This window comes from Bos mutus, chromosome 21 (genome assembly GCF_027580195.1).
Source record: "Bos mutus isolate GX-2022 chromosome 21, NWIPB_WYAK_1.1, whole genome shotgun sequence".
NCBI classification, from domain to species: domain Eukaryota; kingdom Metazoa; phylum Chordata; class Mammalia; order Artiodactyla; family Bovidae; genus Bos; species Bos mutus.
This window is the reverse complement of record NC_091637.1, coordinates 66710762-66730843: the sequence shown is the minus strand read 5'-3', so window position 1 is coordinate 66730843 and position 20082 is coordinate 66710762. Positions and strand designations below refer to the sequence as shown.

Here is a 20082-nt window from a genome sequence, read left to right as displayed (position 1 = left end):
CTAATCCCAGATTGGGAAATCGCTGGAGAATCCAAAGTGCTCTGGGTCATGGAGGAGGGGACAGCGTCAGGCTCATAGACCCACCACCCCCTCAGAGCCCCAGACCCTGATGGGCAGAGGCAGAACGAACACACACGGGCAGGCTAGGCACCCCCTTACCCAGCTGCCATGATGCCTGCACTCCCTCCCCGGGGCCTCACCCGAGCTCCAGGCTGTAACCAGGGCATGGGAGATGCTGCCTCGCCCTCCTGTGGTTGCCCCAGTCACTTCCCCTTTCCCTGAGTTCCGGCATGAGGGTCAAGGGTCACTTCCGTGAAGCCCCCAGCTCAAGGGCAACCCTCTAACAATAGGGCTGCGTGGAGAGCCAAGGGGTGTGACCGTCAGTGGGGCCCAGGGGGCAGGAGCTATTCTTACCCGCTCTTGACAGACGAGGAAACAGTCCTCAGGAGACCAGACACTTCCAGAAGGAGCCAAAGGCCAGCCAAGAATTCCACCCTCAGCAGGAAATGAGCATCAGATGCGAGTTGGGAGTGTCCCTGGTCAGCTGCTGTCCCATTACCGTCCTCCCCAGGGGACTGGGCCTCAGGCTGCAGGCCGGTTCCACCGGGCAGGAGGGCAGCAGGCACGGGTGGACTGGCAGCAGACCCCCAAGTCCAGCCCAGACGTCAAGTGCCCCACACCTGGCCCAGAGCTGTGGTCAGCTCCTGCATGCAACCCAGGACTTGTCATTTCTAATTGGAAATGACAGGTGCCTTTTTTTTAATTGTTGTAAAATTCACGTAACCAAATGCCCCATTTGGACTATTGTAAGTCCACAGTGCAGTGGCAGTAAGTTATACGCTGTTATGCAGCCAGCACCACCATCCATCTCCAGGATTTTTTTCACTTTGCAAAACTGAAACTCCGTACTCATTAAACACCACCTCCCCTTTCTCAGCCTCCCACCAGCCTGGCACCCGTCATTCTACTTCCCATGTCTCTAAACCTGAACACCCAAAGCAGTGCATACGAGTGGGATCAAAGGCATTTTGTGACTGGGGTTACGTAACTTCACATAATATCCTCAAGGGTCATCCATGTTGCGGCATATGTCCGAATGTCCTTCCTTTTAAAGCTTGAATAGCGTTTCATTGTTTATCTTTTCATCTGTCCCCAGCCACCTGGGTTGCTGCCACCTCTTGGCTGTTGTGAATAATGCTGCTGTGAGCCCGGGAACTCAACCAGCCCTGCCAGACCCTGCTTTTGGTTCTTTTGAGTAGACAGCTGACTTTTGTCCCCCTCCACAGGGATCAGGCTCTTTCCTAAGTGTTTGTATGCGTTAACTGGTTGCATCAGACAATCTGATGAAATGGGTGCTCCTTAATTATCTCCTTACCACAGATGAAGAAATCAAGGCACAGATAGGTCCAGTCACGTGACGTTCAGTGGTGGAGCTGGGAGCCCGCACTAAACATATTGTGGTTTGGTCGTTCATTTGTTTTCCATGCTTTGCAACCCCACGGACTGCAACACACCAGGCTTCCCAGTCCTTCACTATCTCCTAGAATTTGCTCCAACTCATGTCCATTGAGTCAATAACGCCATCCAACCATCTCATCCTGTCACCCTCTTCTCCTGCCCTCCATCTTTCCCAGCATCAGGGTCTTTTCCAGTGAGTGTGCTGTTCAGTTCAGTTCAGTTCAGTCGCTCAGTCGTGTCCGACTCTTTGCGACCCCATGAATCGCAGCACGCCAGGCCTCCTTGTCCATCACCAACTCCTGGAGTTCACCCAGACTCACGTCCATCGAGTCAGTGATGCCATCCAGCCATCTCATCCTCTGTCGTCCCCTTCTCCTCCTGCCCCCAATCCCTCCCAGCATCAGAGTCTTTTCCAATGAGTCAACTCTTCACACCAGGTGGCCAAAGTACTGGAGTTTCAGCTTCAGCATCATTCCTTCCAAAGAAATTCCAGGGCTGATCTCCTTCAGAACAGACTGGTTGGATCTCCTTGCAGTCCAAGGGACTCTCAAGAGTCTTCTCCAACACCACAGTTCAAAAGCATCAATTCTTCGGCGCTCAGCCTTCTTCACAGTCCAACTCTCACATCCATACATGACCACAGGAAAAGCCATAGCCTTGACCAGATGAACCTTTGTTGGCAAAGTAATGTCTCTGCTTTTGAATATGCTATCTAGGTTGGTCATAACTTTTCTTCCAAGGAGTAAGCATCTTTTAATTTCATGGCTGCAGTCACCATCTGCAGTGATTTTGGAGCCCCCAAAAATAAAGTCTGGCACTGTTTCCACTGTTTCCCCATCTATTTCCTGCTGTTTCTTATCCCCTAATGTTGATCAGGGCTTCCCAAGTGGCTCAGCGGTAAAGAATCCACCTGCTAATGCAGGAGACTCAGGAGACATGGGTTCGCTCCCTGAGTCAGGATAAGCCTCTGGAGGAGGAAATGACAACCCACTTCAGGATTCTTGCCTGGAGAATCCCATGGACAGAGAAGCCTAGCAGGCTCCAGTCCATTGGGTTACAAAGAGTCAGATAGGGCTGAGTACGCGCACACACACACACCAACTGAAATACAGCTTGATGCATTTAAGCCAGCCGCAAGGAAGGACTGTCCGCCTGGCTTAGATGCAGAAATGGAAGGTTTTTTTTGTTTTTGTTTTTGTTTTTTTACTGCCCTCTACTCTTTTTTCATCTTTGAAAAAAAGAAGTATTTCCCAATCTGTTTCATGACCTCAATTAACCCTGCGGTCGGTTTATTGAGTCTTCGCCCTCAGCCTGCGCGGCAGCAAGAGGGGCAGACGCGGGCCAGAGAATATAACGCGGGTGGTATGTGCTGAACGTCCTCCCTCGATTTCCACTCCCGGAGCTCCCAGGACGAGGGGGAGGAGACGGCAGAAGGGCGCGCATCCTGCCACAGGGCTCGGCAGGTGCCAGAAAGCCCGGTGCCTGCGAGAGATGGGACTGGAACAAACGGGGCTGTGGGTCGCTGGGTCTGGCCGCCCCTGGACGACCGCCGGGAGGGCAGGGCCGGGGGCGGGGCTCCTCCACGGCCCCGCCCACTTCTCTCCAGGCGATGACTTTGCACTTCCCACAGCCCCAGCCCCGGCTCGCGCGCTGCTTCTCCCCGCACTTCGCAGGGTCAGTTGACCCGGGACCCTTGCTGGGGCCTCCAGTTTCTCGGGGCTGTCCCCGTTCGCTCCCGAAGTGCGCTGGGCAGAGCCATCGGATCCTCTGTTGACAGGTGAGGAAACCGAGCCTTGGAGGCAACAAATGGACGCAAAAAGCTGAGGCCTTGAGGCTGGGGATCTCTGCTGCCACCCAGCCTCCCCCAAAGGGGAAGTCACTTGCTCAGGGTCATTGGCAGCTGCACCTGACCTCGGCCCGAGTCTCCTGACCACCCCGAGGACCACGAGTGGTCAGGTCAGCTGACCAGGAGCCACCCTTCCAGGCCAGCCCACCCCAGGAGAGCCCCCATCGGGGCAGGTGCACACCGACAGGCAGTGTCCCCCCCAGGCACCCACAAAGCTCTCTGCTTGTTAATAGCCCACCCTTCCTCCAGGGAGGAAGCCAGGCCCTGCACTTCCTTCTGTGTTTGGCTGATGGGGAAAATGAGGCCTGAGGAGAAAGGGCTGGAGGTGCTAGAGGTGGGTGGGGCCACATGGGACAAGGCAGGGCCCGCTGGGCATAAGGACCCCAATCCCAGTGGCCTGCTAAGGGGGACACCACCTCCAGGGCACCAGGGAATCTCCACACCGGCCCCAGTGGCCTGGGCTCTTTCCTGAAAGGGCCTGGCTTTCCACAGCAGTTTTTGGTGGTGATGCAAGATGACCTGCTTCAGACCCGGGACTGCCCCGACCCGGCAACCCGGCTCTTCTCCTCCAAGGCACAGTTTCCGGGAAAACAGCCACATACAGTCCCACCAGGGACAGAGCGGGTCACGTGGCAGGAGTTGTGGGAATCCCAGTGCTCCACAGGGCCAGCCAAGGCCGAGGGCGGAGGGAACCTGCCCCAAACCTCCACCGCGCCTTCCCCTTCCTCCAGTGTGGGTGCTGGAACCCCTCCTCATCCGGGGAGCTCTGCCCTCTGCACTTTGGAGATGGAAGGCACGATGGTGGGGGCTCGGGCATGGAGACCACTTGGGCCCTGGGGCATCCCACCACCTCCATCTATGGTTCCTGTTTTTGGCTGAACTGAGCAGCTTGTGGGGGGCTCAGTTCCCCTGAGGAGGGATGGAACCCAAGCCCTTGGCAGTGACAGAGCAGAGTCCTAACCACTGGACTGCCGGGAAGTCCCCCATCTGGGGCTTTAGACACATTGCTTCACCCCTTGTGGCCTCAATCCTTTCTGGAAACAGAGCAGACACTCGCTTAGGGGGCTGCCAGAAGGGCTTCAAGGAGAGGGTGCATGTAAATAGCAATAATCACCATCCTGAGGGAGTGCAAACAGGCAGGCTGGCCCTGGTCCTGCACATTTGCACTTTCTCCCCTAAGGCTCCCAACATTACAGCAGGAGCTGGAGCCCAGGAGGTGGAGTAACCTGCCCAACGTCACACAGCTAGCAAGGTGCAGAGCTGGGCTCCCAGCCCAGAGGGGTCTGAATCCACAGCCTATTCCTTTATTAAAAAAATTTAAATACAGTTGATTTACAATTGATCTGCAATCAACTAATCTATAGTAATTTTGATCGCCCTGCCCAGTACAGCGCTCCACACTGGGAGATGGCTGGAGAAGCACCATCTAGCCCAGGGTGGCCCAGTCCCAGCTCCTCCCCCCGGGCCAATGGACAGTGGGCAGACATTGACCTTGGTGGGAGGGGGACCCTCTGACCTGCTGGAGGTCCCTAAAGGGCTCTGAGGTAGAAAAGGAGGAGGTGAGAGAAGGGACAGCGTGGCCTTGGGCACCCTGCAGCCCCTTCTTCCCCCTGAGGCAGCAATGGGGGCTCTGTGAGGACTGCAGCCCGGCCGCCAAGGGGGCCACTCAAGTATCCAGGGGCCCCATGAAGTCCAGGAAGGAAGGGGCCAGGGTCAGCAGACCAGGGAGGAGGAGGGAGAGGCTGCGCAGGCACAGAGGTGGCAGGCCGGCTGCCCCTCCCGGTGCCCTAGCTGCAGGATCTCCAGCCGATCCCACCTACCCCTGAGCTCCGCTCCTGCTGGGCAGAGCCTCCCAGCATCTCCTGTCACAGAGGAGGGGACCCAGCCTCAGAGAGGACCAGGCCGGCTCACCTGCTGCAGGAGAGAGCAGCTGAGACCCAAACACCCTTGAGCAGGGTTGGCCCCAGGCTGGGCGAAGGGCCACAGAGGGAACATGCCCAGGTGGAGTGAGGGAGACACCAGGTCCCTCCTGTCACCCAGGCTGTCTTGGGTCAGCAGGTTGGGTTTCCCGTCCTTGAAGCTGAGCATCCTGCCTTGGGCAGGCTGGCCCCCGCACCCTCTCACCCCCAGCCTCATCAAGGAGCCACAGGCTCAGGGCAAGAGATGATCCTCCGTCCACAAAGGAGCCCCAGGAAATGTGGGCAATGGCAAAGCCAAGCTGAGCCCAAGGGGGAAGAGCAGGGGGCGGCACAGGGGGAAGGGGGTGGCCAGGCAGAGGTGGGGCCTGGGACCCCAGCTCTGGGGGCATGCAGGGTGTCTGCTGCACAGAGGAACAGACACTGGGCAAGCCCCCCACCACCACCATCCCTGGGCGCTGACAGGGTCGTTCCAGGAACACACACACACGTGAACACACACACACATACACACACACACACACACACGCACACACGCTTCCTTATCAGCCAGACAACCTGGTCCTCAAGTCCGGAAGCAGCTCAAAGAGCCAGCCCTCTCCCCAACCGGTGCTTGGCCTGGACAATAGAATGGCCAGGGAAACACATTGGCTCTTCGCGAGGCCTCCTGGGACCTGGTGGTGGGCAGGGTCCTGAGCACAGCCCCCCAGCCCGGGACAGGATGGCCAATGGCCAGGGCCCTGGACCTGAGCCAGCTGGGGTGCCCTGGCCTCAGCCCTCCCTGCAGTCCCTGGCCTCCTGGCTGCACCCCTCATAGGAGCTGCCGTCTAGCCTCCTATTCACCCCAACTCGGCTTTGGGAAGCTGACCCCAGCCCCTCACGCTCTGCTGGGCTCACAGGAACACAGCCAGGGCACACAAGCCACCTGGGCACGGAGGGTCCTGCCAGGAAAACCCTGTCTTTCTGGCTCTGGGCCTGGGTCTCCGCCTACATCCTTCCTGCTGCCACTCAGAGGCTGCATAGCCCCTGCTTCCCCCCGCCTCCCCCTGGGGGTGTTCCCCACTCGCGGGCCCCACCCACCTCAGGATTCACTGGTGGAGCCCCCCACCTCCACACCCAGGGTCTTTGCTGCTTTTTCATGCCAGGCCCAGGGGAACGTGAGGTCATGGGGGCCCCAAACCTGGCTTTATGGCATGCCCTTGCTTCACTCCTGGCCTGGGAGGCACAGACAGCACCCCCATTTCGCAGCTGGAAAAAACAGGTGCAGAGAGGTGAAGAAACTTGCCTACAGTCTCCTGACTGGAAAGCAAGCGGAACAACAAGGACTACGCCTGGCTCAGAAACCAGCCTGGACCCTCTGCCTGCAGCCCAGGGGCTCAGGCAGGGCCAGGCCTGTCGGTCAGGGCCACGGCCGGGGCTGCAGGAGGGGTCTCTTTGAGGGGCTGGGGACGCAAAGGTGTCGGGGGTGGCAGGGGCTCCCTGTGGAGAAGCTGGCCAGGACCAAACCAGGGCAAGGCTTCCTGTGGCACGGCCCCTACCCGACCTCTGCCGGCCACCGGGCTGACTCGTGGGGTCAGGCTGGCCTGTCAGTCCCCTGCTGCTCCCAGGGAAAGAGGCACCCCTTGGATACCTGCCCGCCGCCCTGCCGGCTGTAGGACCTCAGGCCACCTGTGCTGGGGCCTGGTGTGAAGCAGCGCAGACCTCCATCCTGTGCTGGCCTCAGTTTCCCCACTGACACTAGGGCTGGCTGCCAGCGTCAGCACTCACACGCCCCGCCCCCACCCCACCCCTGATCACGGGGACTGGAACCCCAACCTCTCCTCTTCCTCCTTCTGGCCCCGTGCCTGGGCAGGATGTGCCTGGTGCTTGCTCCTGACCCCCAGGATCCCAACAGAGGGGAGGGTGGGGAAAGGCAGCTGGTGCGGCCTCCCTCAGCGCCTCCCTGTCAATCCCCCATCTCAGCGCTCTGCTTTCCTGGAAAGCCCCAGGTTGCCAACGCAAACAGGGTTTCCTAGCAGGCTTGCCTGCAGCCTGGAGCCAAATTTCAGAGCCACGTGTTCGAGAGAGAAAGATGAAGAGGGAGGTTTGCAGGGGTCAGGCCAGAGTAAGCTCCTTGCAGCCTCACGTCCAGAGCCAGGACCTGCAGGGTCCACCCCTCCACACACTCACTCCAGGCTGACACTTGCCCTGCAGCAGCACACAACTTTCACTGCTGGGAAGTCCCTCGCATATCTAACCCAAATACCTCAAGCTGTAGAACAAGCTTTGGCCTTTCTTTATCTGCCAGGGCACAGGCTTGCTTAGAACAGGACAGAGCAGTGCCCACCCCTGCGGGGCAAGGCTCACTTGGCATGTGAGGCCAGGGCCCCAGGGAACCGGGGTCGAAGTTTGTTTTGCTCTGTAACCACAGTGGTGGGCCTTCCGGTTCAGACCTGCCTCAGTCTCCCCGTTGGTACAGTGGGCAGGAAAAGGGAGTCACCACAGAACCTCTGGCCGGCCCCTGGTGGGTGGGGACACAGACCTTCTGTCTGAAGTCAACTTGGCCCCGCCCCTCCTTAGAGAGATACCATTTTAATTCATGTTTATTTTAAAAATAAATACTCTGTTCTTCATTTTCACATTGGGGTGTTGCGAGACAGTTAGGCAGGGAGGCCTTCCCGGGTGGGCAGTACCAAAGGGAACTTCTGCGCCAAACCCTCCTCCAAATGCCTGGAATGCCTCTCAGGCTTGCTGGCATGCCTGGCATGACCTCCTCCTGGCCACCAGAAGGAGGAGGATGGACGGTCCACCACGGGGGGCTTCAGGCCTGGGGTTGGGCTGAGGCTGCCTTCCGGGTGTCCCAGCTTGGGGCTCGGTGCCAGGGGAAGGTGGTCGCCCTCCGTCCACCGGGGTCCGCCCCCTCGCAGGCCAGCAGCACTATATGCAGGTAACCAGCACGTCTATGGAGGTGGACAACTCGATCTCCTCGAAGAGCACGCGGCCCCCGGCGGCCCCGGAGCCACCGGCCTTGGCCGCAGCCCTCAGCAGGGCCTGGGCGTGGCGCAGGAAGTGCTGGTTCCGACGACGGCCCAGTCGGCGCAGCACGTGGTCCCGCCTGCAGAGACACGCAGGCCCCCGCTGCAGACTCGACAGCTACAGTGCACCCAGGACCCCAGGGCGAGGGGAACCCCGGGGCTCGGACCGGAAGCATTAGGGCACCCAGCATTCCTGGGGGGTGCCTGGGTCTTGAAGGGTGCAAAGACCGGCGGAGACGGGAAGAAGCAAGCCTGATGGGAACAGCCTCTGAGGCCCAGGCAGAGGTTCCGGAAACCTAGTGCACCGAGGGAGGCAGCAGGGGGCCGCGAGGCCGATGCCACAATGCCGGAGCGGGGACAGGCAGGGGAGTCACAGCCGCCCCGGCCCAGCAGCAAGCAGACAGGCACGTGGGGGTGGGAGGCGTGGCCCAGTGTGCTGCCCCTCCCGTCCCAGCACCCGAAGGAGCTGGGAGCACTGTCTCCCAGCGAGGGAGGGCCGACCAGCCTGCGCAGGGAAACCCCGAGGGCCCAAAGGGGAACCTTCCGCCTATGCGCAGTTACTCTGAATCAAGGCCAAACAGACGGCGCAGGCTGGGATCTGAGGATTCTCCGGTGGGGCAGGGGGGGACCGGGAAGGGGCTAGGCCCGGGCTTTCTGTAGCCTCCCCATCCTGGAATCTCCAAGGCCATGGAGAGATTCAGCTGGGATTTCCATGTGCGTGATGACTCAGCACCCCCTCAAACACACACCCTAGGATCAAAGCCTTCTTCCTCCTGGCAGGTGTCAGGGGCTTCCAGAAAGGGCTTTCTCCCGGAGCTGGGGGCCTGTGCCTTCCCCTAAGACTCGCTGGAGGAAGGGCTCCGGCTCCCTTCAGACTCCAGGGACCACAAGAGCGAATGAGGACGGCGAGATTAGAACACCGGGGAGGGGCAGAGACAATCCCACCAGGGCCCCACAGCCTGAGGGTCCGGGGCCCGCAGGTCGCGCCGCCCGCACCTGCTCACGGAGGCTGGGGCTAGTCCGAGCCCCGCCCAGAGGCCCCTTCCCTGTCTCCTGTCCCCAGAACCAGCTCCGGGGTACGAACCTGACGCCCGGGAGAGCCTGGCCCAGCCACGTGGCCTCGGAGCCCTGCGGATACGCAGGAGCGGTGGGCCACCCTCGCCCCCAGCCCCCTTCCCGCCCCCGCCTGCAGCCCCTCGGTTAGTGCCCGGTTTAGCCCTCCTGCAGCCACCACCGCGGCCCCACCGGGACCGCCTCCGGCCCCGCGGAAGGGGACGTGGCCCCGGCTCAGGGTTCCTCTTCCCTCCCCACGACACGGCGCAGAGGAGGCTCTCCGTGTCTGCTCAGGTGGGTGAGCCCAGGCCCCGCGGGGAAGGCCTGCCTGGCATCAGACGGGGAGTCGGGGACCAGCGGCCCAGATGAAGGGTGTCTGTGTGGGGAGGACATGCCTGAGCTCGCTCTGCTGGGGGTGGTGTGGAGGAGAGGTCTGACACAGTCCCTGCCCATCAGACGCGGCTGTGACCCTCATCCATCCCCTACACCGCCCACAAAGTACATGCAAATCAACGCAAATATATGCAACGTGTCCTCCCCACCTGGCCCTGCCCCGGCACGCGGAAAGTGGGGCGATCCACTTGCCAAAGCCTGCCCACCGGGAGTCTCTTACAGGGGGCGAGATGAAACCAGATGAGGGGGGCGCTATTGGAGGGTCCGCGGGCTGGAGAACCCCCAAGAAGGCCAGCGCCCCGGGGCAGTTGGGCGATGCTCCTACCAAGCCCTGGAAGGTGCTGCTGATGGCCTGTGCCTCAAGGCCCATCTTCTGAGAGCCGCTCCGGCGGTCCTCACCCCGGAGCCGCTCGCGGGGTCTCAGGGCCTGCTCCAGGTACTCACGGACAACATAGCGGTGCACCTCCTGCAGAGTCTCCTGAGGGGGGAAGCAGGGTCACAGGGAGGAGCCCTGGGCACGCCCCCACCAGCACCCGCCCCCCCGGATACCTGGGCCAGGGGTGGGGCCATGTGCTCCAGGAGGCCCGAGAAGGCCACCACCTTGTCCATGAGGGGCTGCAGCAGGTCCTGGGTCAGCCAGGCCTTGGTGCACAGGACCCTGAAGAGCGGCTGGGGGCAGAGCGGTGGGCAGTCTGCCAAGAGCTGACCCCCAGCACCCACTAGACCCTCCCCTGGGCACCCAGGGCATGGCTCCGGACAGGGGCGATTCAGGCCAAAGGTCGAGCTGGCATCCGAAAGAAAGTCTGGGGAGCTGACCCCCTTTTCTACGGTATCTTGGGGACAGCCCCTCTCCTGGCTCTACACCTTTCCCTGAGACTGCCTTTTCCAGGCCCGGAGGCCCCGTGGGCAAGGTTGGAGTTTGAGCCTCTAGCCAGGCCTTGCCTCGGGAGTTCTGGGGGCACCTTGAGGGGCTGGATGAGGCGCCATTCCCTGGATGCACCCTCTCTGAGGAGAGAGTCCTCAGAGAGTCTGAGAGTTTGTCTCTGAGAGGAGACTGACTGAAAGCTTTAGTCTCTTAGTCATGTCTGACTCTTTGTGACCGCGTGGACTGTACCTCCATCCATGGGATTCTCCAGGTAAGTATACTAGAGTGGATTGCCATTCCCTTCTCCAGGGGATCTTCCTCACCCAGGGATGGAACCTGGGTGTGCTGCAATTATAGGTGGATTCTTTACCATCTGAGCCACCAGAGAAGCCCAAGAAGAGTGAAGGACGAAGGTAATTGTTTCCCAACTGTTCTTGCTCAGCTGGGAATATGTCTGGGTTCCCTGCCTGTGCCCGAAACACCACCCCAACACGCCCCTATGGTAAATGAGTGCTCTGACTTGGGCCCCAGGCTCAGGACACAGGGCGCACGTGCTGGGCAAGCAAAGTGGGGAGAAAGGCCCCCCCCTCACCTGCACAGCGCCCTGCAAGCCCTGGAGCAGCCCCTTCTGAAAGGCATGGGCAGCAGCCCCCAGGGCCTTCTCCAGCTCTCCAAAGCTTTCTGGGAACTTGGCCAGAAGGTGAGTCCTGGGGAGGGGGGGGGCCAGGAGGGGGCAAAGTGGGCAAGGGGTCACGGCCTGGCATACAGCCGTGAAGGCTGGGTGCCACCCCAGTTCTGATCACTCAGACTATAGTGTGAGGGGCAGCCCCCTGGGGCGGCACAGTGGAGAAGACCTGGGAGTGGTAACGTGAGGGGGCAGCACTGCACCTGGGAGCCGAGTACAGGGGGGTGGGCCAGGAAGTGTTCGAGGTCCCACCGCATGGCAGGGCCTCCTGTGGCAGGGCTGAGCCAGACCTCCATCCCTCCTGGTGACAGAACAGTGCAGCACAGCCCTTCCTGGCCCAGAGGCCCTCCTCAGATGCTGTGATAGTCGCTCAGTCATGTCCGACTCTTTGTGACCCCGTGGACTGTAGCCCGCCAGGCTCCTCTGTCCACGGGGTTCTCCAGGCCAGAATATTGGAGTGGGTTTCCATTTGCTTCTCCAGAGGATCTTCCCGACCGGGGATTAACCCAGGCCTCCTACATTGCAGGTGGATTCTTTATCCTCTGAGCTCCCAAGGAAGCCATTTGAGCCTCATAACTGCCTCTCCAAATATCACAATGTCCCCATTTCATCATTGAGGAGGCAGGGCTAGGCTCTCCCAGTTTGCAGCCCAGGGACACAGAAAGTGAAATCTCTCAGTTGAGTCCAACTCTTGGTGACCCCATGGACTGTAGCTCGCCAGGCTCCTCCATCCATGGGATTTTCCTGGCAAGAGTACTAGAGTGGGTTGCCATTTCCTTCTCCAGAAAGACAGGCTAAATTTCTACCAGGGGCTTGACTAGAGATGGCCTACACCAGAGTCCCCTGTGCCCAGGGCCAGCCTGGCACAGTCTAGGGACAAGAGTGTTAGAGATCCAGCGCCTTATCACGGTCGTGCTTTGGGTTCCCAGGTGCAGCAAGTACTGCCTGCGTGACCGAGGACCAGCGGCGATGCCTCTCTGAGCCCCCACACTGCAGTCCCGTCTGGCCGTGGGGACATCACACCATCAGCAGTAGCTGATGCATCTTCAGCTGGGGGACACTACGGCTTAGCCTGGGCTGAAGGCTCTGGCAGCCCACAGCGGAGGGCCACTGGCCCCTGAGGCAGAGGAACCCAGGCCCTGGCACCAGCAAGGCCCTGTGGATTGGGGAAGGGGGAGTGTCAGGGAGGGCTTCCAAGAACAGAGAGGGTCCCTAAAAGGAAGAAGGCTGAGCGGGATGAAGGGAGGAGAGCATGGAGCCCTGGGTGGCAGGGATGAGCTGGGCAAGGGTGGCTGGAACCTTGGCCTCTGCTCAGCCCTGAAGCTCCCCGCGTCCCTGCCAGGGCCTCAGCTCTGCGGGGCCAAGGGAGGACCCCATGGAGGGGACAGGGCGGGTACGAGCACGGAGAGGGGGTCCCCTCCGGGAGGCCTCCAGGCAAGGCCTCCAAGGGGCCGCAGGGTCGGTGTCTGCGTCGCGGTTCCCAGGGCTCTCTCGCCCCCTGCCGGTCGCGCTGGGCACCGCGAGACAAACCCACCTGAGCTCCTGGCAGGCATTGATGCTGGCGCACAGGTTAGGCTCGCTCACCGCCCCAATTCCAGAAAAGCCTTTTCGTACCTGGGGGGCGGGGTACGCAGGGGCCTTGGAGACTCTTCCTGGCTGCTAAGACCCCGAGTCCGCCCTCCAGGCTTCTCCCTCCCAGTTGTCTGGAATCTCGGATTCCCAGGAAACAGGATGGGTGGCTTCCTCCCCAGGGACAACCAGCGTCCACACCCTGGCCACCCCACCCACCACATCCCGGCCCAGGATTCGCCTGCACTTTTGCAGGAAGAGCCCCAGCGCCCGGGCGCAGATCCCCAACGTGGTGGCCTCCAGCTCTGCGGAAATGTCGCCGGCCACCTTCACGTGCTCCACCACGAGCTGCGAGCGAGCGCGTCTGAGCCCTCGGTCCCAATGTTCCCAGCACCGACCTCGTGGGGCAAAGACGTCTCTACCCTCCCGATCTGCCTCCCAGTCTTGGCTCCGACTTCCAGGGGCCCCAATTTCCAGGGGTCAGCCCTCCCAGCTCTGCACACTCACGTGGACCCCCGCCCCCGCCCCCGCCCTAAGCTGGGAGCTGTGGCCTTGCTCTCCCAGCTTGGCTATGAGACCCGGGGACCTCTGACTGCGCACCTCCCCACGTGGGGCCTCAGGCTCCTGTCCGATGGGGAGAGGCAGTTGTGACTGTGACTTTTAAGAGAGTCTCCACTGCCCGAGGCCCAAACACACATCTTTCCCTCCAGCGCACCATGCAGACGTCGAAGGACAGCAACGTGTGGTAGAGGCCCTGCAGCACGTCGGGGGCGTCCGCAGCCGCCCAGGACTCAGCTGCAGCTGCAGGATGCCGTCGAAGCAGCTTGAGATCTTGGTCTGTGAGGGCCAGGGAAGGGGCCACGGTGAGTGAGACCCTCCCAGGAGGGAGGCCCCCCCACCTCCAAGACCTAGGGCGCGCCCTTAGAGACAAGGGCACCCCTGTCGGGACACAGGCCCACGCCCGAGGCCGCAGGGCGCAGAGAGGCTCGGGCCCTGGGCACTGCGCCTCCCTAGCCTGCTGGCATTGACCACCCTCTACCTGGACCCCGCCTCCAGCCCAGCCCGGCCCCGGTCTCACCTCCAGGAAGCTGGTGTAGTCGTCCTCCAGTCGGGCCCACACTTCCGGTGCCAGGAGCGGGGGCAGCGGCTCCGAGGGCAGAGCCTGGTCCTGGGAGCCCAGGAAATCAGGACTGGAAGGCAGGGCGGGGCCTGAAGGTCGGGGCGGGACTCTGATGCCACCGCGGCTGCCCCACTGCCCTCTGCCTTGGCTCAAAGCCTAAGGCCATCGCTGTGAGGCCCAGAATCTGGGCTTCCATTCACACGCCTGGCCGGCCACCCCGCCCTCCAGGATTCCGTGCCAAACGCCCCTCCGCCCAACTTCCCACCTCAGGATTTCCTGGCTAAGCAGTCAGCGGAGCGTGCCCCGAAAGCATAAAGATGGCAGTCCGGATGGACCTCCACCAGCTTGCTTCGGGAGTGACCTCCACCCTCACGCTCGGGTTCACCCAAGATTGAGCTCTAAACGTCCCCAGGATCTTGCAGTTCTGGATCCAGCTAGGATCCAGCCCACACCGGGGCGGGTGCCTGTCTGCAGCCACACAGAATATTAAGGAGCCCAGCACTTTGGCGCCCCCTCCAACTGCCCGTCTGCCTGGGGAGCTGGGGAGCGCTCAGGGGCACGGGCGACCCACCCCATCACGTTCTGCACAGCCCTGAACCGAGGTGTCCATCCAAAGCAAGAGTGGGGGTGAAAGCCAGCCCTCAAGGAGCGCGGTGAGCCCGTGGTTGTGTTCAGCCTGGAGGAGGCGCCCTTGGCCAGTTCACTCAAAGGCCCCACGTGGACTAGGGGGGACTCACTGGGCTCACCGCCTCGGAAGCAACCCCGCCCGGAGCGCTTTCCAGCTTCGGAACCCGAGAGGGAGAGCACCAGGGTCTGGGATGGGGAAGAGAGAATGTCAAAGGGCTCCCGGATCGGATCTTGGGTGCCTAACAGCCAGCACTCTCCTGGGGAGGAAAAGGTGCCCTGTGCCCTTCAGAGCAGGTTCCTGAAGGCTTCGCGCGCGGGCAGTGCCAGCCCCTCCTTGCCCTCGCCCCACCCCGCGGCCTCCGGCCCGGGCTTCACCTGCTGTAGACGTTGGCGACCCAGTCCAGCAGCACGTAGAGCTGCTCGCAGCCGCGGGCGTCGTGCGCGAGCTCCTGGAGGCGCCTGGCCACCGCGCCGTGGAAGGCACGCAGGTAGGCCTCCCACGCCGGGAAGCCGGCGGCCGCGTAAGCGGGGTGCACCTCCCGCTGCACCTTCTGCAGGTCGCGGCGAACCAAAGCGCCGAGTTCGGCCAGGAGCCGCGCCAAGTCGGGGGCAGCATCGGCCGCCCCCGGGGCCTCCCGCGCGCCCGCCTGCCGCACGCGCTCCTCCGCGCTCCGCCGCACGGCGTCCTCCCAGTACTGGCGCCAGCGGCGCGGCGTGCGCAGAAAGTCGCCGTCTGCGGGAGGCTCCGGGTGGGCCTCCTCTTCCGCGCGCACCACTAGGGCCAGTTCCTCGAGCGCGGCCGCGTCCACGCCATCCGGGCCCAGCGTCTCGCGCACGATAGCGCCGATCTCCGCGGCCAGCCCGTCGTAGTGCAGGCACACGTCCATGGCACGCCGCGCGAAGCCCGTGGGGTCCTGCTGGAAGGTGCACGAGGCTTTCTCGGCCACTAGCCCCGTCTCCAGGTGCCGCAGCTGCTCGAAGGCAGCCAGGAGTTGCCGCTCAGAGATGAGGTCGGCCACGGATGTGCCTTTTGCAAGGTCGGGCGAGAAGAGGGCCAGTGAAGGGGGCGCTCCAGGTAGGCCTGTCGGCCCCGACCCTACACACCCCGGGCTGGGCTGCCTGGCTCCAGAGCGCTACGGAAGGCCTGCTCCAGGAGCAAGGGACCCGACTGCCCTATGTCCTTCGGAATTGCCTTTGAAGAGGCAGATCCCAGGTCCCAAGCCTGGTTCAGATCGTGCCTGGGATGGGTCCTACCTCCCCTTGCCTTCAGCCCCTACATCAGCCACTGCTCCCTGCATGGAGCTGGACCTGGTGGCCTCCAGCGCAGTCCTGACTCAGGTCCTGTGGCGCCAGAGCTCGGGCTGGGCGTGCCCTTGGATGCCCAGGCTCCTGCCCGCGGTGTCCAGCTTCAGCCTTTCTTGTTCTCCGCTCTGGGCCAGCCTCCACCCCCGGGAGACCTCCACCTTCGCCTGCACGCCCTTTTCAGGGCTCATGTCCTGGGTGGCCCCCTAATCTCGCCTCCGGAGGGTCACAGGCACCCTCCGTGATCCTGTGATCTGACTGGGCCAGTGCCTTGTCCACCAGTCCGGTTTGGCCAGGAGCCAGGCTGTGGAAGCCCATGGAGTTCTGGGGCCCTGCAGATCTGGGTTCAAATCTCATTTTTCCACTTCCCAGCTGTGAGACGTGAGGCAAGTTACTTAACCTCTCTGAGCCTCACTTTTCTCCACTGCCCATGTTGAAACGCTGGAAGAATTTTACCCTGCAGTTGTGCCGGGGCAGGGGTTTGGAGTGGCTGGGGAGGGTAACCCATCAAGAAGCCTGGGCCCCGCCCCCACCTCTCTGGCCTTGGTTTCCTCCTCTGCTCAGTGAGGGGGGTTGGGGAGCCCTCACCTTCGGCTTCCGCAGGCCCCTCCCCCGTGGACGACCGCCGGCTAACACCTTCCTTGGCCTTGGAGGACCCCTTCCTGCCGCAGGCCGGCCCTGGCTCCGAGGTCGACCCGGTCTGGTCCCCGGCAGGGCCGTTGTCTGGAGTGCGCCGCAAAGACCCGAACAGGAAGCGGCCGCTGAGCCTGAGCAGCCTTGCATCCCCCCGAGGGGCTCGAACCGACCTGGGCAGGTGCCCAGGCCAGGCCTGAGCCCGTGCCGGCGCCCAGGCTGCCCCAGGCTCCGGGCTCCTCCCCCCCCCTTTCAGCCCGCCCAGAGGCCTCTGTCTGCGGCAACGGCATCTTGGCGGCAGCGGAGCTGGGGGTGAAGGAAGACGGGGCGGGTGGCTTGGCCTGCTGGGGTCAGGAAGCCTCCTCCCGGGCCAGAGGTGACCCCAAAGCTGTCAAAGACAAGGCAGAGCCGGTGCCAGGATGCAGCTACTTCTGCAGACACGGCGGACAGCTACTTCTATCAGGAAGCCTCCCCTGACACCATTTTCCATGACGGTCTCCCCTGAGTACCCACCCGCGCTGGGTCTGCCAGGCCAGACCCTCCCACCAGAGCTGGAGAGGGGAACAAAGCTGCAGATTCTGGGTCTCAGCCCAGCCCGCAGCCCACAGTCCCCAGAGTGGGCCCAGCAACCACGTCCAGGGCTTCCTGAACCACGAGTCCTGAGGCCTAGCGGGTCCACCCCCTCCACAGCCCCTTCATGCCCCCCTCACTCCTCAGCTCACCCCCTTTCAGCCATCAGGCTCACTGCTTCTGCTCAAAGCGGAGCTCAACGGCCCCCAAGGAGGACGTCCACCCCTTTCCCTGGGTGTCCCAGCACTGGACGGGGGTGGGGTCAGGCTGGAGGGGGCTGGCCCAGGCCACCGGGGGCTTATCGGGGCCTTGCAGCCCACAAGGAAGGCTGTGGGAGGGGCCGTGGTTCTATATTTAACCAGGGGCTGGAGGCTCCCAACTCTCTTCCCCGATGCCCCCCGTGTAGAGGACAGGGAGGGGGTCTCCAGGGCGTGCGGGCCTGGGCGCAGGGCCCTCACCACCCCCAGGCTGCCCCAGGCTCCGCTCACTCCCCACCCCCTTTCAGCCCCACCTGGCTGTTTGGGAAAAATTAGAGAAACTTCTTGGCCTGCTGGGACCTCCCACCCACCCCACTGTGTAAAGACAAGTTGAAGGTGGTGGGGGCCAGCAAGTTCTCACTTCAGCCCAAGGAACTAGGGCCCAAAAGAGGGCAGGACCTGCTGAAATCACTGACCAACCAGAGGCTGAGCACCCCTCTTCCCCCCACCCCCACCACGGGGACAAAGGCCAGGCTGGAGCCAGCACCTGAGCCTTGGGTGATATTGGGCCGGAGCGGCCTCTCCCCAGGCCTCGGTGTGCCTGGGGTGATTGACACCAGGACGGGCAGGGCCCAGCCCCTAACCCACCCCACTCCCCGCACCTGTCAGCAAGATGTCCGTCCAGGGGACAGACATGCAGGGGGTCACCCAGGCCTACCTTCCTCTCCCACAGGTGGCTGAGCAGCTGGAAGGAGGCTGCCTGGAGGGAGGGGCCGGCCCAGGTGCTCCATGCGGGCCTTATCAGCCCCGCCCCGGCCACAGGTCCTGGTTCTCCCAGATGCCAGGACTCAGGGACCGTGCCCTCAGATCAGCCCCAACACAGCAGGGAGCATCGTGCCAGCAGCTGTCTGTCTCCCCCGCCCCCACCCTCCACCGTGCCCCCCAGCGCCCAGCAGGGGCAGGAGTGGTGATGCAGGATCCATTCCAGCCGGGCCCAGCCTGCCCCGCTCTGGGCTCTGTCTCCAGGGAATGTGGGGGCAGGACAAGCCAGACTACCTTGGTTGGCAAGAGCTCACACTTAGTAAGCACCTACTGTATGCTCAGTCCAATGCCTGGCACGTGTCAGATCTCCATGACAACAAAGTGACAGGGTGTCATTCACCCCACTTCATAGATAAGGAAACAGGCTCAGAGAGGGGCAGGGTCTTGCCTTAAGCCACACAGCTCAGGGGCGGGAGTCAGGACCAGCCTGGGTCTGGCTAGGAACCTGGGAGCAGAGGCTGAACCCTGTCTCCCAGTACCAGCAGCCCAGCATTGCTGCCCAGGGAACCCTTTCTCCTGGCAGAGGGTCCGAAGGTGGGCAGGCTGCCAGATGCCAGGAGTGGCATCAGACTTGAGTTCTCCCAGGAAGCTGAGGGGAAAATTCTGGGGGAAGAGGGGCAGCTTCCGGCTGGGTCTCACGGGAGGTAACAGAGGCAAAGACTTGAAACCCAGCCACCCTGCCTGACCACCTCGTCCCAAAGCCCATCGAGGGCCCCCTGGTGTTCCTCTGCCCCCTGCTCCCCGAATCCTGCTTCAGCAGCTTCCCAAGTCATTCTTGACCTTCACGAGGCACAAGTCAATCAGGTCACTCTCCTGCTTTAAACCCTTCCATGGCTCCCCACAGCCTGGCATTTGAAGCCCCATCACCCCCCATCATGGTCTGTACTTCTTCCAGCCTCACTCCCAGGCCTCCTGGGCCTGCACCCAGCCAGCCTCCCAGCTTCTGCTCAGGCAGATCTTCCTCCCAGCCTCTCCCTCTGCTCCCCACCGCTGACCTGGATTTCAGAAGCTGGGGTGCAGTTGCCTCCACCTCCGAGCAGTCCTTGGGCTGTTCTGTACCACCTGCCTGCTCATCAGGCCCCCGGACTGGCCCCCTGGTGATGGGGCCTCCTCACTGGCCTGGGGACCTCTGTCCATCCACCCCTCCGCTCTGCCCGGAGGCAGCCTGCGGGGGCAGTGAGCCTTCAGTGTGAGGGTCACCCCTGCCTGTGTGGGCCCTCTCGGGCATCAGGCTGGTGTCTTCTGGGCTGCAGACTCCCTGCTGACTCTGCCGTGGCCCCTGTCCCGGTCCTGCCTCCCCACCCATGGGGCCTCTTCCTGGTTGTCTTTCTCTCTGTTCTGTTGCCCTGAGTGTTCAGAGGCCCTGGCCCCTGCACCTTGGCCTCAGCTGAGCCTTCAAGAGCCAGGAGACGCAGGCCTGGGCTGTGCCCTGAGGCCCATGTTCTCCAGGTCAGGGCATCGCGCCCACTGCAGGGCCAGGAGCAGGTGTGGGAGCACCACCCAGAGGCCATGCTTACCGGAAGCTCCCACCTGAGGCCACCCTGTCTGTGACCAAGTCAGGTCTGGGCTCCCCTCAGCACTGGGTATCTCCACCCCAGCTTCCCCCCGCTTTTCCCAGGCCTGCCTTCCTATAGCGGCCCCTCCCAGGTATCCCATCGCAGTCCCAATCTTGCCACCTCCCCAGGGCCTGGGCCAGCACCCCATCCTTCAAAGCTCCAAAGTAGCCAGCTGGGGCAGAGGACGGCGTCTCCCTCGTACCTCCCCCATCACCTGGTCACAGGTCCTAACTGTTCTCCTTCCTAGACCCCCTGGATTCCATCTCCTTAGAGGGGTCGGGGGTCTTGCCAGAATATAAACCTCCCTTAAAGCCCTTCTCTGCCATGTAAGATTCTTCTGAAATAAGGAAGAAGACAAGCATGTGTGTTCTGAGGGCATTCAACATTTGCCTAGAAGAACTAGTTAAGTCAATAAGGCAAGAAAAATGAATAAGAGGTATAAATATTGGGAAGGAC

The 20082-nt window shown here is 62.2% G+C and overlaps 1 protein-coding gene across 1 annotated transcript; it reads right to left on the bottom strand.

The window, feature by feature from the left end:
- Positions 1-7795: 7795 nt before the first annotated feature.
- On the bottom strand, positions 7796-18843 carry EXOC3L4 (exocyst complex component 3 like 4). The gene is given in 15 exon segments (XM_070358221.1): positions 7796-8352; positions 9120-9362; positions 10006-10158; positions 10230-10349; positions 11138-11252; positions 12765-12822; positions 12825-12844; positions 13047-13147; positions 13515-13588; positions 13591-13636; positions 13878-13989; positions 14922-15573; positions 16437-16787; positions 18550-18673; positions 18757-18843. Coding segments are annotated over 15 exon segments (2472 nt in total). The 3' UTR covers positions 7796-8136.
- Positions 18844-20082: the final 1239 nt, after the last annotated feature.